The sequence below is a fragment of the Strix uralensis genome, chromosome 16 (genome assembly GCF_047716275.1).
Source record: "Strix uralensis isolate ZFMK-TIS-50842 chromosome 16, bStrUra1, whole genome shotgun sequence".
Classification (NCBI taxonomy): domain Eukaryota; kingdom Metazoa; phylum Chordata; class Aves; order Strigiformes; family Strigidae; genus Strix; species Strix uralensis.
The window spans coordinates 2126013-2148115 of NC_133987.1; the positions used below are offsets into that span (position 1 = coordinate 2126013).

The 22103-nt window shown below is 52.2% G+C and overlaps 1 protein-coding gene across 2 annotated transcripts; it reads right to left on the minus strand.

The window, feature by feature from the left end:
• Positions 1 to 269: 269 nt before the first annotated feature.
• Positions 270 to 19490, minus strand: LOC141950908 (uncharacterized). Of its 2 annotated transcripts, XM_074886403.1 has the most exons (14): positions 19472 to 19490; positions 16008 to 17148; positions 11963 to 12179; positions 10227 to 10384; positions 9766 to 9867; positions 8767 to 8964; positions 7823 to 8382; positions 6540 to 6813; positions 5643 to 5853; positions 4326 to 4468; positions 3430 to 3543; positions 2382 to 2588; positions 1526 to 1619; positions 270 to 552 (listed from the first exon to the last, which is right to left on the minus strand). In XM_074886403.1, exons 2-14 carry the CDS (start codon positions 16876 to 16878, stop codon positions 489 to 491), a joined length of 3213 nt encoding a protein of 1070 aa, XP_074742504.1. In that variant the 5' UTR covers positions 16879 to 17148; positions 19472 to 19490; the 3' UTR covers positions 270 to 488. The 2 variants fall into 2 exon arrangements, with proteins under 2 accessions (XP_074742504.1, XP_074742505.1); XM_074886404.1 differs by lacking the exons at positions 270 to 552; positions 1526 to 1619; positions 4326 to 4468 and having other exon boundaries at positions 2459 to 2588.
• Positions 19491 to 22103: the final 2613 nt, after the last annotated feature.

Here is a 22103-nt window from a genome sequence, read left to right on the forward strand (position 1 = left end):
CCGTTGCCCAGACAAGAAGGGCTCAAGGGAGGCTGATGTAGTTTCACTGCAGCAGTGGAGTCCAGAGGGACTAGAAATTGGACTTGCCTGCTGGGTGGAAAGATCTGCCAGCCTTGGTTCATCACCCAGCAGTGCAACTTGAGGGGAGACGGGATATCCTGCATCAGCCAAGCAGGCTTCTTTCTTTCTGGTCACCACACTTAGCACAAACTTTGCCTAGAAGAGGTCCCCAGCCTGTTTCTTTGAACACCTTGAATCAGAGGTCAAAATTTAGAGGTGTAAAAATAATTCAGGTATTTGTATACATACATACACACACACAGAGCTGTATACACACACATATATGTATATATACATCTGGGCATTTTGCAGGTCCTTGCAGCACCCCCCATGGATGGGGGAGCTGGACAACCAGTCTGCCCCTCACAGAGACACACGCTTGGCCCCAGTGCTGTTAGACCCTGCTGCTGCAGCTGTGCCCAGGAGCATTAGAAGTCTGCTGCAATCTCCCCACGGTCATTCATTTCGATGTTGGTGTAATTTTGGGGATGTCTGAAAAGCAACAGACAAAAACGCAAGATCAGTTGCTCTGCTCTGTTGCACCAAGCAGCTAATCTGCATCTCAGCTTTGCACTTAAAATGAAGAGGCTGGATGACCAACCTGCAGCAGGCACGGAGTTTCCTGAGGTCTCTGTTAACGTTTTGGGGAAAAACAGGAGCAGAACACCTGCCATCACCTGGCACATGTACATCAACTTAAAACCACCCTGGTTTCTGAAAGAGCTTCCCTAAATCTGGCTTAAGGTATTTTTAAAATTTCTTTTAAAAAATACATGTTGAGTTTTCTATTCCCCAAATCTCTTTTAAGACCTTTCGTAATTTCTAACTCTTGCACATCAGCCCCGTATCCAATTATGAGAGACCAGTAAAAATTACTGGAAAGAAATCACCTGGGCTGGTCAAATAACCCATCCACTGCAACATTTATTTCAGAGAAACATACAGCCTAAGTGTTAAGCTGTTGTTTGCCTGCTGGCAAACATTAGGGAATGACAAGTAATTATTTAAAGTGGTGTCATATGAAAGCTGTTTCCCATCAAGGTAATCCTAAACTGGCCATTGCTTCCACCCTGCTCTAAGGAAGAGCTCTTCCCTGCGGCCAAAGCACCACCTCTCACTGCCCCTTGTATGCCATGTGCCTTCAGCTTTCTGCTCTCCCACCACAGCACGTTGTAAGATTGATGGCCTTTACGCTGTGTCCACTGACATGCCTGGCATTATCCATGGTTTTATTGGTGCTTGTCTTAACCTCCCGCAGAACCTGCAATCTGCCGCATCAAAGCAAAGGGGCCTTGCTGCAAAAATTAGGAGCAACATACTGGAGTGTTTGGACGCAGCATCTGAATGTAGGTGTTCACCTACATCTATAGGTGAAGGAGCAGGTCCCTGTGCAGCGATTAGAGAGGGAAGTGCTGGGGAAGGAGAGCGTGAGAGATGCAAGACAGATGGGGAGGTGGTTTCTCACCTTTTGATAACATAAAATGCCAGGCTGACCAACAAGAACACGAGCAGGAGAGATCCCATGACAAACAGGGCGATTTCCCAGCCCTGAAAGGAAGCTGAGGGTACAAAGGCAGAGACAGAAAATTATAGCCATGACCTTTCCCACCACAGGGTGCCACCAGGAGGTCATAGACTCACAGTCACAGAATGGCTTGGCTTGGGTTGGGTTGTGTTGGAAGGGACCTTTAAAGGTCACCTAGTACAGTCCCCTGCCATGGGCAGGGACATCTTTCACTAGATCAGGTTGCTCAAAGCCTTCTCCAACCTGACCTTGAACACTTCTAGTGGTGGGACACCCACAACTTCTCTAGGCAACAACAGGTTGGGCTCCCCAGCCTCCCACTCTTCCACTCCCCCTGCTGCATCCTCCGCGGTGTGCCCGCTCTGGCCAGCTCCAGCCTGGGTGTCAGCTGCTGCTCTAAGCAATTGGCCTTCAGGGCTTCTGGGCTGTCTGTCCAACAGCTCCAAAAGCAAGGGGCTCCTCGGTGAAGCCCAGTCTCACGAGAAGATTTAGACACCCAAACTTCCAGTGGTATTGGTGTGACAGGGCTGACTACCCCATCACATTGGAGGAACTGACCATCGTTACCTCTCTCGTAATGACCCACCAGTTTCTAGAAGGCAGCTGTGTTTGGGAAGCATCACCAGAGGTCCCTGGTGGCTTGCCCTTCATTGCCCTACTCATGTGGAGATATGGCCTGACCCCAGCCCCAGCTCTGGTTGGACTAGACAATCTTCAAGGTCTTTTCCAACCTAGATGATTCTGTGATTCTGCTCACTGTGCTGGAAGCAGGTCACTGTGCTTGGCTCCTACTCACCACTGCTGTCCTGTGACATGGATGGTGCATTTTTTGGGGCAATGCACTCAGGACTGGTTTTCAGGACTCTCCCATCCACAGAGAAGGGATGGGGGCTGGCCAGGAAGCCCTGGTGCCAGGTCTCGATGGATTGCTGCTGCTCCGGCTGCCGAGCCCACACCTGGCCCCAGACCTTCACCAGAGAGTCCGTGCATGTCAGGTTCAGCTCTGCGGAGAAACAACAGTGGGTGGGAGGTGGTCGGAAACCTTCCAGCTGTTTGGGAACATCTTGCTCCCATGACTTCATGCCCTGCTCCAGTAACACCCTCCTGCTCCCATGCTCTTCAACCTCTTCTCCTCACCTCTCTGAAATCACGCTGCCATGCTGTCTTGCAGGTAACTTGAGCACATGCTCAACCTCTCTTTCAGTGACAAAAGGGACTTGGAGTTGTCCTCCCAACCCAGCAGACTATTTTGTACTACATTGGGTAACTTCGTGATCTCTACCCATTGATGAGAGTTGTCTGAAATTGTTCAAAGGGTCAAAAAGGTGTTTGGGCAAGAGAGACAACGCATGGCTGCGAACCCTTCATTTCCTTACAAAACCAGCCAAAATATAAGAAACATTTCTTCCTATCCTTCAAAAACTCTAGTTCCCTAAAACTTCAAGAAGTGACTTTTTGGTCCAGGTACTTTGAATAAGTATAGGATACTGAAGGAGTCTGATAGAAAAAGAGTTGAGCACAGGAGTCCTCTAAAGTGCAAATGACATTTTGCTTTGCAGGTTTAGGATATTCAGTTTGGCTAGCAGATGTCTGCAGGCATTATCAGAGACTCCCATGCCTCACGGTCCCTCTAGCTTGCCCTTCCACTAGTAAGCAGCCTGTGTCAGGCTCTCTCCAGCTCTCTTCACTGAAACCCATGTACCCACCGCTGCTCCTCCAGTTCCCCTCACTCCAGTGCAAGCCTGCAAGTTTGGCTTCAGAAGGGACCATCCTGATGATGAGCAGCTGTGGGTGGTTGAGGGAGGAGGGCACTGCAAACCGGCCGAGCGGAGCGGGGCACCAACCTTGCAGGTAGAGCTCAGAGATGCCGCAGGAGCACTTCTCCTCTAGGGAGCTCACCAAGGCCCTTCCCAAGCTTTCCAGCAACCTCCTGTGGTGCAGGGTCCACGTGGAACAGTCTAGAGGAAAAGGAGTGGTGCAGGTTCTGGGTGCAGCTTAGTGCTGTTAATAAGCTCCCAACTCTGTGCCCCCTCCAAAACACTTGCCTTCACCCCTGAGCTCAGGAGCAAAGCTCCTCCAGAGTCTGCATCCCACCCTCCTCTGCATCCCATCCTCCTCTGCCCCCCGCTCCTGCATGGTGAGTCTTCACTTCTGGCCTTCTACCACCATGTACGCCAGCTTAACTCCTTCACCATCCTCCCAGGGGCGTGGGGAAGAGGCATGCCCCACAGCTCCCACCACACGGGCCAGTACAGGGTCTCTTGTGCTGGGAGAGGAGAGAGAGGTCCACTGCCTGCCCCCCTCAGGAGACTGGAGGAGGAACCTCCGTTTCATTTTACCCAGGTCCTGACTGCCCCAAGCATGGCCTTTGCAGGGGCTCTAGAACCCACTGTACTTCTGCTTGCTGGCGCCAGAGTCAGGACTGAGCCACACTGCTTTGTTCCAGAGAAATCCCGAGCAGGGCTTGGCCCTGCCTGAGCAGAGACATCTCAAATGAAATACGTGGCCACCTTCATACAAGCACACGCTGAAGCTGTGAGTGAAGCTGCTGTCTAGGAATGGTGGCATCACATCACACATGGGTGTCTGTACCAGCTCTCCTCCAGCACGTCCCCTTTCACAGCTGGGAGGCAGCAGGGTCCCCACCAGCATCCCCCTTCCATGCCATGGGAAGCTGGGGTCAGCCTCCCCTTCCCAGCCCTCCCACCCCGCACCAGTGGGGGCACCCAGCTCCACTCACTGGGTGTCAGGAGGCAGAGGTGGAGGTCCACTGCGAAAGCCTCCTGGGGACAGCTGTTCTGCAGACCAGGGGTAGGGTCCGAGACGGCAAACTGCAGTTCTGCGCTGTCGTTGCCGCGGGCACAACGGCTCAGGGACATGGGCCTGTCCCCAGAAGAGGAGTCAGAGCTCACCAACACATCACACACCTTTCTTTCCACCTCCAACCACAAATCCCCCCTGGGCTCCAGTTCCTGACGCTGCTGGGAATGATGGAGAGTTTGCTGGAGCTAGAGCTGAAATCAGCTTTCACCGAGCCATCACAGAAATGGGTCCAGCCAACTCCACCAGTTGGAGAAGACCTGGGCTTGGCCAGAGCTAACCTATTTGGTCTGACTGGCTTCTGTAGGAGTAAGATTGCTGCCTCATTATAGCCAGCCTCCCAAAATTAGGAGTTCGTCCTCCAGGATGTTTTCCAAGCTACACAATATCTGCCCCTGCATTTCACTAAGCTATTGTTTCCTTTCCCAAACCAGAGCTTAGAAACTCGGTCCTGGTGTAAGGAAGCAGCTTTTCTGGATGCGGTCGTTTAGGACTGGACTGACAGAGCTGCCTGGAGTCAGCCCATGTGAGATCTCCCACCAAACCACTGCCCTGACTTCGTGAATAACCACCCCGGTGAGGTTTCAGTACAATGTTTCAGCCAGCTGGAAGCTGAGCTTCCCAGGAAAACCATGCACATGGGGTTGTGCTCTGTGCACATGTGCTTGTAGCGGAGGCTACAAACACAGAACCTCCTGTCACACCAGGTGGGACAGGGGAGCAGAGGACTTGAGGAGGACAGATTTAATTAACAAACAGAAGTGGACAGGAGGAACTCTGCTAGTAGTCCCACCAAGAGAAAGGTTCAGCCCTATTTGTTGTTGAGTCCACCTAGGAGCGAAAGGGACGTTGGGTTTTGTTTTGTTCTACTGCTCACAGAGATATCCTGTTTTGTTTGGTTTGTTGTCTGGGCTTTTTTCTTTAAAGAAAAAGTTTCACAAAGACACATATTCAGCTGCTGTCTGTAAAGGCTGCATGCCTTCGTGGGATGCCATACACATCCCTTGGGGGAAGCAAGTTAAGTGAGCAGTGGAGGAACAAAGTTCAATTCCCTACGCCAAAAACAGGGAAGCCCTTTCCATTGCAATGTGCTACGTACCTCTCTGTTTTTCATCACAGCGCTGGTGGGTGCATTCAGCCATACAAGAGGCAGGACAAGGCAGCAAGCTCAGCAACACGCCAGCCAGAGGCTCTGGGCTCAGGGAACCCAAAGACTTTCCCAGAGAAGCGACCTCACCTGTCATCCTTGCAGGGCACAGCATAAGATGGTCCAAGGAAGCCCAAGTGTACGGCAGCTGTGCTGGGCTCACACGTGTAAACCAAGGCATCCACCAAGTTCCCTGATGTTGCCTTTGTGCCACCAGGAGTCAAGCTGGTGCTGTACACAGCAATAGCGTTGAAGCCTTCACTAGCAGCAGAGATGTCCTTGAAAGTCAGGTTAGTCCCATCTGGAAATGCCAGGGGAATAGATGGGGTGAACATCTAGATAGTGTTAGACTGAGCCTGAGCCTGACAGGACAAGCTGGTAACAAGGAGAACTCCAAGAACAGAAATGGGAGACAAAATAATGGTGGTGACTGAGGTCAAGTAAAGCTGTAAAGAAGTGACTGCTTGCTGTGAACACAGGTTTCCAAAAAGATCAAGCTTCCTCTGAGATGCAGAGTCCTCTTCATGCAGCCCAGTCAGAATTTAAGGTGAACAAAAAATAAATCAAGATAAACAAATGTGCTGAGGAAACACCACGTCATGACCAGGAAGAGACAGCAGCACTGCAGGGCTCAGTGAACATCAGTGAAATGGCATCAGTGAACGACCCAACGGTCCTGGTGGACCCTGCTTCTCCTGAAAGCCCCTTGTCTTGGTACCAGCAGGAGGAGCTTTCAGTCCTCCTGGTCCCTCTGCCCTGCACGGGGAGCTCAGCAGAAGCACTGAGGAGGATTAAGCACCTTCTCAGCTGGAGTGTGATGGAACAGCCCATGCAGAACAAAGAAAGAAAAAAAAAGAATAAAGGACAGAAAAGGCAAGAAAGAGTTGTTCCCCACGCCATGCACCCTCCTCCTTCCCTTTCCTCAAAGCCACTGAACCCATTTGTTTGAAGACAGACCATATGCCAGGTCCATGTCATTAGCCTCACCGTGCCCATGTCCTCCATCCAGCGCAAACACGAACAGCCCTGTGGCTCCGATGGTCCCCCTAAGCGGGATGCTGGCACGTGCCTCGCCCTCCTTCCCCGAGAAGAAGACCAGGCTGAGCCCTCCCAGGCTGGTGCCAGGCATCCCCTCCAGCTCAACAAAGCGGTGGGGGGTAGTGCTGCTGGCCAAGCACAGCTCACTGATGTGGATGGTAGGAGGGACCAGCGCCGAGGAGCTGCTGCAGAAGTTCTCCCCCAGCGGCGTCACCACAGTCACCTGCAGGGAGACACAGAAGCTGCTGCCATCACTGCTGCTCCCATTCCTTCAGGTGGAGCCACAGCTGCTCATGGTGTTACCAAGAGCCTCCTATGGCTCCCTGGTGAGGCTTGAAGAGGACGTGGTGGTTCTGCCTTAGATCAGCTGCTCCTGACTCCTACCATCTGTTCAAGGGTTGTCCTGTGTGGTGGTCCCCTCACCACACATCCCCATCATTGCCTTCACTCCCACTCTCAGGACTAGGAACCATTTTCTTGCCCTACTGTGGGGAGCACTTCTACACTTGTGTCTCCAGTCCATGGCATCGCTTCCTTGTGATCCTCTCCCACTGCAAATGCACCTCCCTCCTGCCAGCAGACATCTTCTGCTTCTAAAGCAGCTTTACTGTGCCAGTTTTGGACCTGAGCACACCTCTGTGTTGGCCTGATTCCAGTAGGCACCAGCAGTGGAGCAGCAAAGCCCTCCCGTACCCCGCTTTGTGCAGAACAAGCATACGTACTCTGTCATGTTCCTTCAGGGCAACTGTCTGAAACTAGATATTTTGAAATAAAAAAGAAAGCAGTTCAGGCAAATTAACACAAATCAATCCCACCAGCAGCCGAGGCACTGCAGGAAGCTGGGTTTCAGGGATGTGATGTGCTGCACCACACATCCCGCACCAAACAAGCCGGGGTGAAGAGGCAGCTCCACATCTGGCTTGGGGTAACCTGAGAGTCCAGGATGCTGCCCAAAAGCAGACTCCCTGGTCTGGGGTTGGTGACATGTGAGCTGTCTTCAGGGATCTCCTGGTTCAGAGCTACGCTGCACAGGGCAGGGAGCTGTTACCTGTTCAACAACAGGCAGGTGAACAGACCAGGGAGGTGAGGGCTGGTGAGAGCATCAGCAGATGGCAGGAGGTAGATGTGGCTCACCAGAACATGCCACTCACCCAAATAAAGGACATACTGAAACACGACTGCTGCCCTCCCAGTGACTATGGACGGAGAAAGGACATCTGCCACCAACCCACCTGGAAGCTGCTCTGCAGTTTTGTGCTCAGGCTGTGGCAGCGGCTCAGAGACTCATCCTCAGTGCTGTGAGAATCATTTTCGTACAGGATGCTCTGCCCTGGTACCAGCACTTTGACCAGCTGCTCTGCCCTCTCCGGCATTCGGGACGTGTACACCACAGCGTCCACCAGCCCCTCTGCCGTCACAGCCATGTTCACCGCGTAGAGGCTGGTGTTGCTGTAGTAGAGAGCCACAGCATCTGCCCCGTTCTGGATGGTGTTGGGGGGCAGCCTGATCATAGGTGCTGGACTCATGGTGCTGCTCCCCACCAAGAAGTAACCCAGCTCGTCTGTATGGTGTCCAGACAGCTCCAACACCCTGTAGGCCCGGCTATTTTTACCGTTGTAGAGGACCAACCAGTATCCCTGAAGGTCAAAGCGTGTCTGTCCAGTGTAGAAAAGTTCAATGTACTCTGCATCCTCTCCTCCCCCTGGGTTGTCTGGGTTCACCTCATTGATGAGTAGCTTGGCCACATGCACAGCAGGCTCTTGAGTCCCTTCTGGTACCTCTGATGGGACACCTTAGAAAGCAAAACTGTCATAAATATGGGCCTAAGCACAGAGCCCCAGGGAAACAATGTTGTACATTATTTTGCTGGGGTGAGATGAAATTCAGCAGAAGACTGAGGATGCTGGACAAGATTTTTATCATCTCTGTGCTCTATACCCCTTAGAAGAGCACAGGCAATACTCTGGCTAATACCAGCTGTAACAACAGAGCTTGCTGTTATTCCGGATAATGAGCAATATGGGCTCTAGTAACTGGATGTGATGAAATTGGAAGGGATCTTTGCCAGAGTTGGGGAAATGGAGGGAGGGACATCTCCCTCCTCTAGGAGAGCTAGACCCACATGTCCACCCTCAAACACATTGTATCCCCAGCCTGCAGGAATGATGACTGATACCTGGAGGGAAGTCTGGCACATTTATATCGTTGAAGCAGGAGCTTTCTGCTGTGATGTTCATTCTGTCAAAATGTGCAAGTCTGGGCGTCTCTAGGAAGGTCTTGAAGGCTAGCAGCAGGCTGCTCAGCTGGTCCTCTGACTTAGCAGTTAGCAGAGTGGTGAACACAAGCCCCAGGTCCTGGCAGGCTGCCTTTGGCTCTGCAGAGGCAAGCAGAGAACTGCCTCAGTTTCCCCATGCTGCCAAAGACCCACTTTCTCCTGGAAGAGACACAGAGCTCACCAGCTCATCTCTACCACCACTGCCCTCCTGGTCAGGCTGACTCAGGGCAGCTCATGACATCCACACAACGCTGTGAGCTCTGCCTGTGCCAAGGGGCATCCTGTGACAAGTCACACAGCACGCCCAGATACTGTCTTCACCCTTCTGAAGCCTTGCAGTCCCAACAGCGAACAGAACGGTCTCTTTGGGGGGTGCGTAAACACAAGTTAAACATAACGCTACTGCAAATGCAGGCTGCAAGGTCACGGCTCTTCTCTTCATGTGTCTGCATGTGCTCATCACACTCACACACTAACCTAGTAGGGATAGCAGCAAAGCCACACAGACCAGTAAGTCCGCTTGCATTTCTGCTGCAACTTGGCTTAGTTGGTCAAGTAGGCTTATAAGTTCAAGCAGGCAACAGACTCCTAGTCGAGATGTCAGCCCTGTTGTCACAAACGTCTGACTGCAGATGCTCAAGGCCAAAATAGCTGGTGGTCTGCAGATGAGCACTGATGTGTGCTGGTGGACCTGCAGACGGGAGCACTCTGTGTAACATGGAAGAACAGCACCACGCTCTGCCTAACACTCATCATTGCTGTCATCAGCACCAAGTTCAAATTAGCTGGGATCCAGGCCAGCAGAACACAATGCAACAGGGAACACAAGGCTGAAAGTGAGAAGCAAATGGGCATTAACCACTGGTGGCGCCTGGGCTGCCCCGCTCCTGCCCAGCTCACCTTTGAAGTAGGCAGCAGAGACTCCACAGCTGCAGGATCCATCAAGCGCCTGGACCAGAGTCATCAGAATCTCCTCTGACTTCAGCAACCACTCCTGGCAATCTATGAAACAAAAAGCCAGTTGTTACCCAGACAGTGCAACCTCCATCATGGGATCCAGCTTATTCTGGGATGGGTGCAGGTCAGCTCCTGCCTATCACTCAGAGGGCCTGAAAAGGCTTCTCTTCACCCCAAGCAGTTGGGTGTGGGGATGAAGCCTGGAGAAGCTCAGCTTGGCACGGGTTGCCATGAAGAAAAATATTGCAGAAAATTGTCAGATGTCCTAGTTATGTTTCCTTTGGTGTTACGTTCACACAACCCAGCACGACTCTGGGTGGTCTTCCTGGACAGCTCTGGCTTTGTGCTTGTGTTCTTGTCCTTAGGAGGTCCTGCCTACAGGAGCAGAAATAACTAATGGTCACCTGCTACACGAAGGCAGAAGGAGAGAGTCTGGCTGAAGCGTTTCCTGGGGCAATCATTGAACTTGCCAGGGGTGGGCCTGCTGAGGACGTAGGACAAGGAGTCCCGGGTCACAGAGCAGCAGTTGCATTGGTTCATGGACACATCTCCCAGCTGGTGCCTGCAAGAGACAGACATGTAAATGAAAGAAAACATGAGCTGCCAGCCAGAGACCTGAGTGCTCTTCACCTGCCAGTCACACCTGCCTGCATCAGAGGGAGAAACCATGCACTTATAGTCTTCTCCTTTCACAAAGTTTGGAAAGATATCCCATCCTCCTCAGTACCTCCTTGTCTCAAAAAAAAGCCCAAGAGCTCACTAAATCTTGAGAGAGAAAAGCATGGGCTTCATCCAACCCTTTCTCTTCTAGCCCTGGCTGCTTTTTTGACTGGTCTGAAGACAGGCAAGACAGTACAGACACATTTGTGCTCATCCTGGGACCACTGGGAAGAAAGGTGGGGTGCAGCTAGAGAAACTGGAAAGGCAGCACCTGAGGATGAAATGCTTGAGTAAGAGCCCTCAACACCAAGGTGAAGAGGATAAAGGGGTAGGACTAGATGACCTTTAAAGGTCCCTTCCAACCCAAACTATTCTATGATTCTGTGAAGCCCCAATGTGAGGAGCTGCACAGAGCTCCTCAGGGAAGGAGACCGCCTCCTTACGGGACAAGTGCAGATTTTGTTTCGCAAGTGGGAGGAAGACGAGCAAAGAAGGGAATAGGAATATGCTGTGAGTAACTGGTCACCCTGTCATGGGAGTAAACTATGCCCTTTCCTGGTGTGGTGTGGTCTCAAATGGTCTTTTCACAGGCCCATCCAGGAAGGGTGAATCTCCTTCAGCTACAGAGCCAGGACATTGCTATTTAGTTGACAATTACACGGATGCCAAGTCTGGTGCTTTGTCATCAAAACCACAGACAAGAGCTTGCTCAGATATTTTTTGCTTATTGCCTAGTTCTACACACCCCACCCCGTCTTCACATGCATGGCACCTTGCTGCCTCTGCTCCTCCACCTGCTCCACGGTCTTTTACCCACTCTGTCATCCTCTTTCTCCTGTCAGTAGAGCATGCCTCAAATGGGAAGGAAACAGTTCTCATGTCTCACAAAAGTCTGAGGTTAGTAACATTTCCCTCAGCCCAAAGACAAAAAGAAACCCCAAAACCAAAAAGAAAGTTTCTCAACCCAGAATGAACAGTAACCCTGCTTCCAGTCCTTGGTCTGGATGAAGCAGGGCAGAGAGTTCCTCCTGGGTCAGGCAAGAGATACTGAAGTCCCTCCCTCACCCTCATTTTGACCTGAAATTCCATCCTGAACCTAAGAATAACCTTTACTTGTTGAAAGTGGTACTGGAAAATTTATTATATTGACCATTACACTTTTATAAACAATAAATAATTAAAATTATAAAATAAGAATCAGCAATCATTTGGTCAGAAAACTCCTCCTCAAGTACTTTATTCTGCAACTGAACTGCTGCACCAGGGCTATTGTGGAGAGGGGGACACCTACAAACGTAAATGAGGAAGTGGGGAAAGTCTGGGACTCAGTACTGCCACAGGGACACCCTGGTCTGCAGGTGGCACTTGTCTTCCAGTCCTGACCAGGGTGTGGCGCACAAGGCAGGGGTCACCCCAGCAGACGAGGGTGACTCTGGTGCCAAACTCTCCTCCCAGCCCTGCCCAGTGAGCAGCCTCTCACCGCTTTTCCTTGTAGGCAGGTCTGCCAGGGGTCAGGATCTCCAGCAGCTCAGGGTTCGGTTCCTCACTGCTCGTGTACACGAAGGCATCCAACAGGCCGGTCACTGGCAGCGCCTTCCCTGGGACAAGACTGCTGCTGTTGCCTCTGTAGAGGGCAATGGCATTGGGGCCACCTCTGAGGACAGGGCGGGTGGTGGTCTCTGGGAATGGCAGATCCACTGCACACCAGCAAGGAAAGGAACAACAATGGCACGTAAGCAACACATGAGAGATACCCACCACGTAGGAAACCAGCATCGCTTTGGTCCTGGAGTGCAGGACACAGAAACTCAGAACGTGGTTTTGTTTGGTTATTGCAGGTTTGGCATCTGCTACCCCATCTTTCTGCTCACTATCATTTCTTATGTTTGCTCAGCCTGAATTTCCCCATTTGTGGCCAGATTCACAAAGATACAGAGGAGGCTGGAGGGGGAAATCTGAGCAGAGTTCATCCTGCTATTTTGGTTCTGTGAACAGAGGAGCTGATTCATGCGTAAGCAGAGGAGCTGGAAAGCAAGTGCTGATATGACTTCGTCTGCAGTAAAGGAAATTTTTAATTCTAAAAGAGATCTGCAAAATCCACTAACCTTTCAGGTAGCAGTTACTTTAATAGTACACAAAATATTTAAGAATTTATATTTTATTCCACCATTTAGCAGTCCATGTTTTTTACAAACACTCTTACACATACACATGCACACATATTCAGCAAAGGCCCAAGACACCAGCGTGCAAAATTAAGGTTGAGGTTTGGTGGAGTTTCCCAATATCATGAGCTTCCCAATTTCCTTCCTCGTCTTTAATGTTCCCTTCACAAGCTATTTCCCCAGCACCCAGTAGGAACTGCTGAGGACATTAAAAAGCAGCAGACTGCTGACATTTCAATACTTCTCCCTGTGTAAATGGCTCCAGGGAACAAACATTAAAGGAGGAATCACATGAGAGGCTGAAGGGTAAGGAGAAGTGGTTACTCCTTGAGAAGTGCCACCAGGGCACCTGCACACTAAGGGACAGTCCTGTGCCTCAGCCCTCCTGCACCCCTGCCCAGGGGACTATTTCTCCCCCTGTCTGACTACTCTGGTGGCCTTCTACAATGGAGCGACTGCGTTGGAGGATAAAGGAAGAGCAACTGATGTCGTCTATCTTGACTTCTGCAAGTTTGGCATGGTCCCACACAACACCCTTGTCTCTATCTAAGTTGAAGAGATATGGTTTTGATGGATGGAATATTCAGTGGATACGGAATTGGCTGGATGGCCGCATCTAAACAGTTGTAGTCAACAGATCTGTGCCCAAATGGAGATCAGTAACAAGTGGTGTCCCTCAGGGGTCTGTACTGGGACCAGTACGGTTCAGTATCTTCATTAATGTTGGGCAATGAGTCACCCTCAACAAGTTTGTGGATGACACTGAGCTGAGTGATGCAGTTGATACACTTGAGGGAAGGGATGCCAGAGGGACTTTGACGCCAGTGGGCCCATGTGAACCTCATGAAGTTCAACAAGGCCAAGTGCAAGGTCCTACACCTGGGTCAGGGCAGTCACCAGTATCAGTACAGACTGGGGGATGAATGGATAGCGAGTAGCCCTGCAGAGAAGGACTTGGGGATACTGGTATATAAAAAATTGGACGTGAGCTGGCAATGTGCGCTTGCAGCCCAGAAAGCCAATTATATTCTGGGCAACATCAAAAGAAGAGTGGTCAAAAGGTCAAGGAGGTGATTCTCCCCCTCTACTCCACTCTCCTGGAGTATTTCGTCCATCTCTGGGGGTCCCAGCACAAAAAAGATGTGGACCTGTTAGAGCAGATCCAGAGGAGGGCCACAAAGATGATCCAAGGGCTGGAAGAACCTCTCCCATGAAGAAAGGATGAGAGACTTGGGGTTGATCAGCATGGAGAAGAGAAGACTCTGGGGAGACCTTCTTGCAGCCTTTTAATACTTAAAGGTTCTTACAAGCATAAGAAAGGTGGGGACAGACTTTTTACCGGAGCCTGTACTGACAGGATGCAGGGTAATGATTTTAAACTGACAGAGGGTAGATCTAGATTAGAAGAATAAGGAAGAAAAGTTTTACAATGAGGGTGGTGAGATGCTGGAACAGGTTGCCCAGAGAAGTTGTGGATGCTCTGCCCTGGAAGTGTTCAAGCTTAGGTTGGATGGGTCTTTGAAAAAACCTGATCTAGTGGAAGGTGTCCCTGTCCATGGCAGCAGGGATGGAACTAGATGATCTTTAAAGGTCCCTTCAACCCAAACCAGTCTGTGATTCAACTGGAAGTTTTCACACTGGCATTTGTCTAGGGAGGACTTTTTCTCTAGTGCTCTCACAGCTTGAAGTTCTCTGCAGCGATAGGCAGACAAACCGTACAAATACAGGGCTAACAGCTGGGGCCATTTTAACAGCTCCTGTCCCAAATCTGAAGTGGTCGGGTTAAATCAACTTCTAACATAGTGCTCAGCGTGGAGTCACTTATGAAAGTATCCTTTTAAGATGATTTTTTTAATCACACAGTGTCATTGGGTGTTTTTGGGGGAAAAATCTTCCACAAAAATGTGTGTGCAGTATGCTTGAGACATCTTGACAAAGCCTCATTGGAAAAAAATGCCAAAGCATATCTCCAGTCACCTTCTTGACTTGAGTGAGTCTTGAGGAAGAGTTAAACATAATCGTTAGCAATTTCCTGCTTATTCTGAAAGCTGGTGGTGCTTTTGCATCACTTTCTTTGACCCCCCCTTAGCTGTTGACTGCTAAGAGCCCCAGCTCACCCAGAGGTAAGAGCAGAGCACCTCTCCCGGTGAGAAAAGCAGAGCTCAGCTCTGAGACAATCAGCTCTTCTACTTGTGGTGAGAGAGTATTTGGAGCAGTTTGAATTGTAAAAAGGAGCTCAACTTCTTTAAAAAAAAAAGAAAGTTTTAATTGCAAAAGTATCTTTATTTTTATGGGAACCAGCTTTGTGAGCATGAATATACTCCCTGACTCAGAAATCATGAGTCAGTGAATTACACAAGACATCTGCAGAGTCAGTGTCTCCAGATGCCAAAATCTTCTTTTGAGGTGCCCAAAATAACAAGTTATTTCTTCCTCCTCTGGTGGCCTGGAAGAAATTTTGAATGTTGAGAGGAAGTTTAGATTGCAGCTTCACACAGCCAATACACGTGTGACCTACATTTGCAGATGCTGCCATGGAGGAAAAACCCTTGTGCTTTTTTGAGAAGGGAGTGATCTGCTGTGAATGACCTCCCAGCTGCACATAGAGAAGGGGGACACCTCAAGGAGACACGGCACAGTCAGGGTCCTGCGCCAGGCTGGCCACAGGGCTGGGAGCAGAACCGTGTCCTCCCAAGCAGCAAAGGCACACGTGGTATTGTGACCTCCACGAGGTCCCTCACCTGGAGCTCTGCAGGTCTACCACCACTTCGAGACATGCCACCTCCACTTGTTTGTCCCGAAACCACCTCCTTCTACCTTCTTCTGATGCCCTTTATTTCTTGTACCAGGAGAAAGGGTTGGCAATTGATCCCAGTCCACTTTCTTCAGGCTACTCCCATTTCTGAAACCTCTGTCAGGGCCCTCCTAAGCTTTCCCTTTTCTAGGTGTACTTAGTTATTTCTTCTGTGGAAGCATTTCCAGAGCACTATCCATCCTAGCTGACCTTCTCTGAATGTCTCCAATTCCAATACATCCTTTCTGAGATTAAGGTATTGTACCACACAAGACACAATTAAAGATGAAAGCAAACCATGAATTTATACAGTGGCCTAAAAGATGCCCTCCATTCTTTCCTCTTCTCCTAATAATTTCTAATATTTAATTATTTGTTTTATATAATTCCTTTTCCAATAACTTCTAACATTTGATTTGCTTTTTTATCTGCCACTGAGCTCCGAGTCACATTTTCATTGGTCTCTCAGAACACCAAACAACAGTGAAGAATGACAGCATCCTCCAGCTCCAAATTGGCTGATCGCCCCCCCAGCTCTGAGGTAGTTATCAAAATGCAGTCCTTACCTGGGGTTCTGCTTTGTGCTGGACCAATCAGAAGTAGCCCATCCAGTGAGGTTTTGCCGTAAACATCCATGGTGAAATAAATGTCTTTGGTCCGACCGTCGATCAGCACCAGAACAATGTCCCTCAGCATGGTGGAGTGGGGACCCTGAAGCTCTATGAACTCGAACTCTTCAGAAGAAGAGGCAGCAAGGACCTCACTGATCAGGACAGCAGATGCGTTCAGCTGAGGAGTTAGGATGCAGTGGTTGTCTGCGCCTGGGGTGGGCATGGCCATTTGGAAGATCCACTGATCATCTGCCCCACGGCACCTTTCTATTGATTCATCCGTGGTCCTGAAGGAGGAGTCCTCCAAGAAAGCATCTCTGCCAGGGGTCAGTACCCTGACCAGCGTATCTGCTCCGTCTGTCTTCTTAGTCTTATGGACCAAGGCATCTACTAGTCCATAACTTGTGACGCTCATGCCCTCTTTGTAGTTCCCTTTTCCGTAGTATAGAGCAATTGCATCAGGGCCGTTCTGGATAGTGTTCTTAGGAATAACTATAGCAGGGTTCACAGAAGAGGAGCCAACAAGAAAGAGGCCTTGGCTGTTAGTAACTTTGCCCTGGAGGTTTAAAACTTTGTAGGCTCGGTTTCCATTGCCGTTGTAGAAGACCAGGTAGTATCCATCCAAGCGGGCTGTTTGACCGCTGGTGTGGTAGAGCTCCACAAACTCAGAAGTGTCCTCTCCTGGACTGTCAGTATTTACTTCACTAATCAAGAGGGTTTGCTCTGTTTTCTGGTCCCTGGGGTTCTTTATGAGATTCTGAGCAGCAGCTTTGGGAAACCAGACGTACACAAGTACCATCAATCCAATGTGCCAGATATCTCCCATGATGAAGGCTGGGGTTTTTTTTCAGTTCAAATCTAGAGGAAAGTGGACCTGTCCTTTTCACAGCCACAGATAGAGCCCAGAAGGAAGCTGCCACCACTTGGCTGTTGCAGGACAGCAACACAAGGCCTCTGACCTGGATGCTGACTGGCAGAGGCACTGGCAGAGGCAGGCACACTTCTTTGGGGACTTCTGGTTTGCAAAGCAAAGCAGCAATCCCACAAAAATCAGACTGAGAAGAGTATGGCTTGATCAAGAGATTCCCCAGCTCAGCTGCTTTAAGAGTCGGGGGTGGGGGGGAGAAAAGAAGAATCTTGTTAGGAAACACAGAAACACACCAATGACATTTAACAGCTTTAAAGCCCCATAATTTTTCCTCCCTGTGTTTCTTCAGAGGGTTATCAAGATGCATAACAGTGACTGCAATGGGGCGAAGCCAGAAGTTTTCAGTGTTGGAAACCCTGAGACTTGTGTGAACATCGAAAGTTGTATGGTGTCTGTGTTAATAGTTATTTCCCCGAGTGCAATTTATTCCACAGGTATTAACACAAAATGGCACTACAGATGATAGTAACCATCTTCCCCATCAAGGTGAGGGTGGGGAAGAAGAGGACAGATGGGTTCAGCTGTATTTTTGTCGCATGCATCACAGAGCAGCTCCACTGGCCACCACACTGGCCACAGAATCACAGAATCATCTCGGTTGGAAAGGACCTTGAAGCTCCTCCAGTCCAACCGTTAACCCAGCACTGACAGTTCCCGACTACACCAGATCCCTCAGCGCTGGGTCAACCCGACTCTTGAACCCCTCCAGGGATGGGGACTCCACCACCTCCCTGGGCAGCCCATTCCAACGCCCAACAACCCCTTCTGGAAAGAAATACTTCCTAATATCTAGTCTAAACCTTCTCTGGCACAACTCGAGGCCATTCCCTCTTGTCCTATCACTTATTACTTGGTTAAAGAGACTCATCCCCCCTCTCTGCACCCTCCCTTCAGGGAGTTGTAGAGGGCGATGAGGTCTCCCCTCAGCCTCCTCTTCTCCACACTAAACCCCCCCAGTTCCCTCAGCCGCTCCCCATCAGACCTGTGCTCCAGACCCTGCACCAGCTCCGTTGCCCTTCTCTGGACACGCTCGAGTCATTCAATGTCCAGCACCGCCACGGCTCCGGCAGATGCAGAGTCAGCCTGCAGCATAAGCCGTGGGGAGGAACTGACAATTTAAGATGCTTGAAGAAAATCTCTGATTTGTTTTCCCATGTCCAGAGATGTTTCCACACGCAGCCGTACCATCACCTGCGGAGCTCAGATGCCCTCCTTGCAGCCTTTGAGCTCAGCCACGCTGAGATCAGCCACGCGGAGGCTTCCAGCCCGTGCAGTGCCCACCAGCACGGAGCCGGGGGCCTGTCCCCCTCCTGTGCTGCATCCGTGTGGGGCTGACGGGTCAGCAAGGGACCCAACCCTCGGCTGCTCAAAGTCAGGGCTGATGCTCACAGCTGTGTGGGTGGTACCTGCGGTCATTTTAGGTGACGTGCCAGCCGCAGTGGGACCGTATCACCACAACCTCCAGCTACGGATGTAAACGCCCGGGCTTCCGAGTGAGCCTCTATGGTCCCTGTGCACAGACATCTCCTCACCAACAGGAGGAATCTGCAATAACTCCAAAGTGTGAAGCTGACAGTGATTCCACAACAGAACGGACCCTGATGGAGAGATGAGCCCGAGCCACTCTGCCTCCAAATGCCCCCCCTTGGCTGTGCTGAGCCCCACGCTCACCTGCTCTCAGGCTGCAGGAGATGGAGCAGCACACACACGCCTCGTGGTGTAGTTGGGAACTGTCAATGTTAGGTCAATGGTTGGACTGGAGGATCTTCAAGGTCTTTTCCAACCTAAACGCTTCTGTGATTCTGTGCCTCTCCCAGCCAGGAGCAGCCCCGGCACTGCTCGCTCTTCTGTCAGTCGGTCGCTATTAAAAAGGTCAGTGTTCCCTTTCAGGCACAGATTAGCCCCAAAATCACTGCCAACAGCCGCCCTCTGGCAGACTCTTCCTCCTGCCCAGCCTCCAAAGAAAAAGAACCTGCACCGGCTTCTCCTGCCGGACCTATCCCCACCGGTGCCCCAGTCCCACCAGCTCCCCCATTGCAGCCACAGGCAGGAGGAGGAGGAGGAGGAACACACGGGGGAGCTCCTGGCCAGGGGCTGCACAGAAAAAACCCACCAGAAATGTGAGAAAACAGCAGGAAAAAAAACCCAAACCCAAAGCTGGACAGGCCGGCGGGGCGGGATAACCGGCTCCGAGGCGAGGAGGCAGCGGGAGCCCGGCCCCGGCCGGAGGGAGATGAGAAGGGCCGGGGGTGGGGCAAGGCCTCCGCGCGGCCCGGGGCTACCGTCCGGGGCTACCGCCCGGGGCTACCGCCCGCTGCCGGCGGGGCTCTGCGGAGCGGCCGCAGCGGAGCTTCGGGGCTCAGCCTGGGCCGCCGGCAGCGGGCTCTGCCCAGCCCCGCCGGCCGCGCAGCCCCCGCGCATCCCCCGCGCATCCTCCGCGCACCCCCCGCGCAGCCCCCGCGCAGCCGGTGCCCCGGCGGGGCGCACTCACCGCCGCTCGCTGCCACGGCCGTGCCGGCCCCGCCGCCCGCTGCGGAGGGTGGGTCGGGGCGGGACGGGATGGGGAGGCGGAGGAGGGAGAGTCATTCACGAGGCTCCATCCCCAAAATAAGTTCACTGGTCCCTGTGTCCCAGGAGATCCTTCTCTGGCTCTTCCCAGCTCTTCTCCCGGGGCGGGATGGGTGGATGGACAGACGGAGACGGACAGACTAAGCGGACAGATGTTTGCCATTTGGGTAGCCATTCCCCCACCCCACTGACCCCCCGGCCAGGACCTGAGCACGCCACTGTGCTGGCCTTTGTGTCCAGAGAAGGGCAACGGAGCTGGTGCAGGGTCTGGAGCACAGGTCTGATGGGGAGCGGCTGAGGGAACTGGGGGGGTTTAGTTGGAAAGGACCTTGAAGCTCCTCCAGTCCAACCATGAACCTCACCCTGACCGTTCCCAACTCCACCAGATCCCTCAGCACTGGCTCAACCCGACTCTTCAACCCCTCCAGGGATGGGGACTCCCCCCCTGCCCTGGGCAGCCCATTCCAACGCCCAACAACCCCTTCTGCAAAGAAATCCTTCCTAAGAGCCAGTCTGACCCTGCCCTGGCGCAGCTTGAGGCCATTCCCTCTTGTCCTGGCGCTGGTTCCTTGGGTCAAGAGACTCATCCCCCCTCTCTGCACCCTCCTTTCAGGGAGTTGGAGAGGGCCATGAGGTCTCCCCTCAGCCTCCTCTTCTCCACACTAAACCCCCCCAGGTCCCTCAGCCGCTCCCCATCAGACCTGTGCTCCAGACCCTGCACCAGCTCCGTTGCCCTTCTCTGGACACGCTCGAGTCATTCAATGGCCTTTTTGGAGTGAGGGGCCCAAAACTGAACCCACTCATCGAGGGGCGGCCTCACCAGTGCCGAGTACAGGGGTAAGATCCCTTCCCTGTCCCTGCTGGCCACGCTAGTGCTGGTACAAGCCAGGATGCCATTGGCCTTCTTGGCCACCTGGGCACACTGCTGGCTCCTGTTCAGCCGGCTGGCAATCAACACCCCCAGGTCCCTCTCTGACTGGCAAAGATAAGATAGATGGAGTAAACCTGCTGGAACCACTCTTGTTCAAGAAATTGGCTACAAGAATCTGCGCATACTCCGAGAGGAGGACTGTGAGCCTTCCTCCAACAGACCCCAGAGACGCCCCCCAGGAGGCAATGGGCAGGTGCAAAGAGAACATAAACTGCTGACACCAGCCTCTAGAACTCACCCAGCCTCCCTTATGCATATGTATGTTTGTGTTATGTAATCCAATGAATATGTATATCCACACTCGATAAGTTTTTGGTAAAATGTGCTGTTGGGGTGCAAGCTTTGTGGAGAAATCCCCTTGCACCCCGGCCGGAGTAACCATACCTGCTGTATAACTCTCTCTGAGTTGTAGAGTCTGTTTCCGCACATCACCAGCCTGCCTGGATGCAGAGGGAAGAACAAATGCCACTGCACATTTTCTAGCACACCTGGCCGGGAGGAGCTTTAAGCTTTAAGTTGCACTGTGACCCTGCTGCCTGGGCGACTGGGAGGAGGCAAGCCTGGCCTTCCTCTTCCTCCCCATCAACTCTTGGCTCCTGCTCCCCCAGACCTGTTCACGGGGCTGCCCAGTCCCCCTTCCCTGGATCTCCCATGGGGAGATGTGTGTGGTACTGCCCCCCTCCTCCAAACACAGGGACCCTGTGGCAGGAGGAGGTCCCGGAGATCCACCTCTGGGCTGGACTTGGTGCTAAACACCCGTTTGACAAAGCAGCTGCTCCCATGGCTGGGCCAGATGTGGGCTCCTGCTCATGACCCAGTAGCCTGGTGTCTTCCTTTCTCTTGTAACTGGAAACCAGTGCTTCAGAGCAAGGGAGCTCTGCCAGAGGGGCTGAGTTTGCCCCAGGTCTTGCCAGCTTGGCTGGGGGGACCTGTGCCCCCACAGCCCCAGTGTCTTCACAGGCTCTGCAGTTATTCCTGGAGGAGAGGCTGTGCTGCGAGGGGTGCTCCTTGGGGTGTAAACCAATGCAGGGAGGGGGGACCTTGGCAGTATGAGCTTTCCCCCAGACTCCAGCGTGGACCCTGGCAGTGTGTGTGTCCCCAGAGCAGCACTGGGGCAATTCCCACAGGGACTTGAGCAAACAAACCCCCAGAGCATGCAGAGCTGACTGCAGGGCCTGAGTGCTCCGCATGGCTGCTCATCCACAGGGTAGTAAAGCCAGTGTTCCTCCTGACAGGGTTTATTCAGTTTAACCGCCTCATTTTAGAGACATTGGATTTATGCAATCATGAGGCTCTGGAATTACAAAGGGAGGTGGAGAGCTGTGGGGAGAGGAAACACCCTTACCCAGAAGGGGCCCTGACTCATCCCTTGCTGGGATCTGTGTGGCGCAATCGGGCTCAAGTGACTCCCTGTCACGCCTGTCCCCGAGGTCCCCATGCCCCTCTCAGGTTCCCACGCCCTCCTGCCTCCGCTGCGTGCTCAGCCCTGGCGCTTGCTTCACCCGCTGCTGCCTTGTACCGCCAGGCTCCTGTCCTTCTGGTGGGGAGCGCAGCCTGGACCCCAGAAAGCTCCTTCCTCCCATTCGTGCCTTCTCCAGCCACGCAGTAGCCCGCCAGTCTGTGA

Excerpts from the sequence above, each read along its gene's own strand:
- LOC141950908 (XM_074886403.1), bottom strand. The coding sequence starts at position 16,878 with ATGGGAGATATCTGGCACATTGGATTGATGGTACTTGTGTACGTCTGG. Across the intron at positions 4,469-5,642 it reads GTGCCCTGCAAGGATGACAG|GCCCATGTCCCTGAGCCGTT; the intron begins GTGAGGTCGCTT and ends TTCTGGGGACAG. Across the intron at positions 1,620-2,381 it reads CATGTCACAGGACAGCAGTG|CTTCCTTTCAGGGCTGGGAA; the intron begins GTGAGTAGGAGC and ends TTGTACCCTCAG.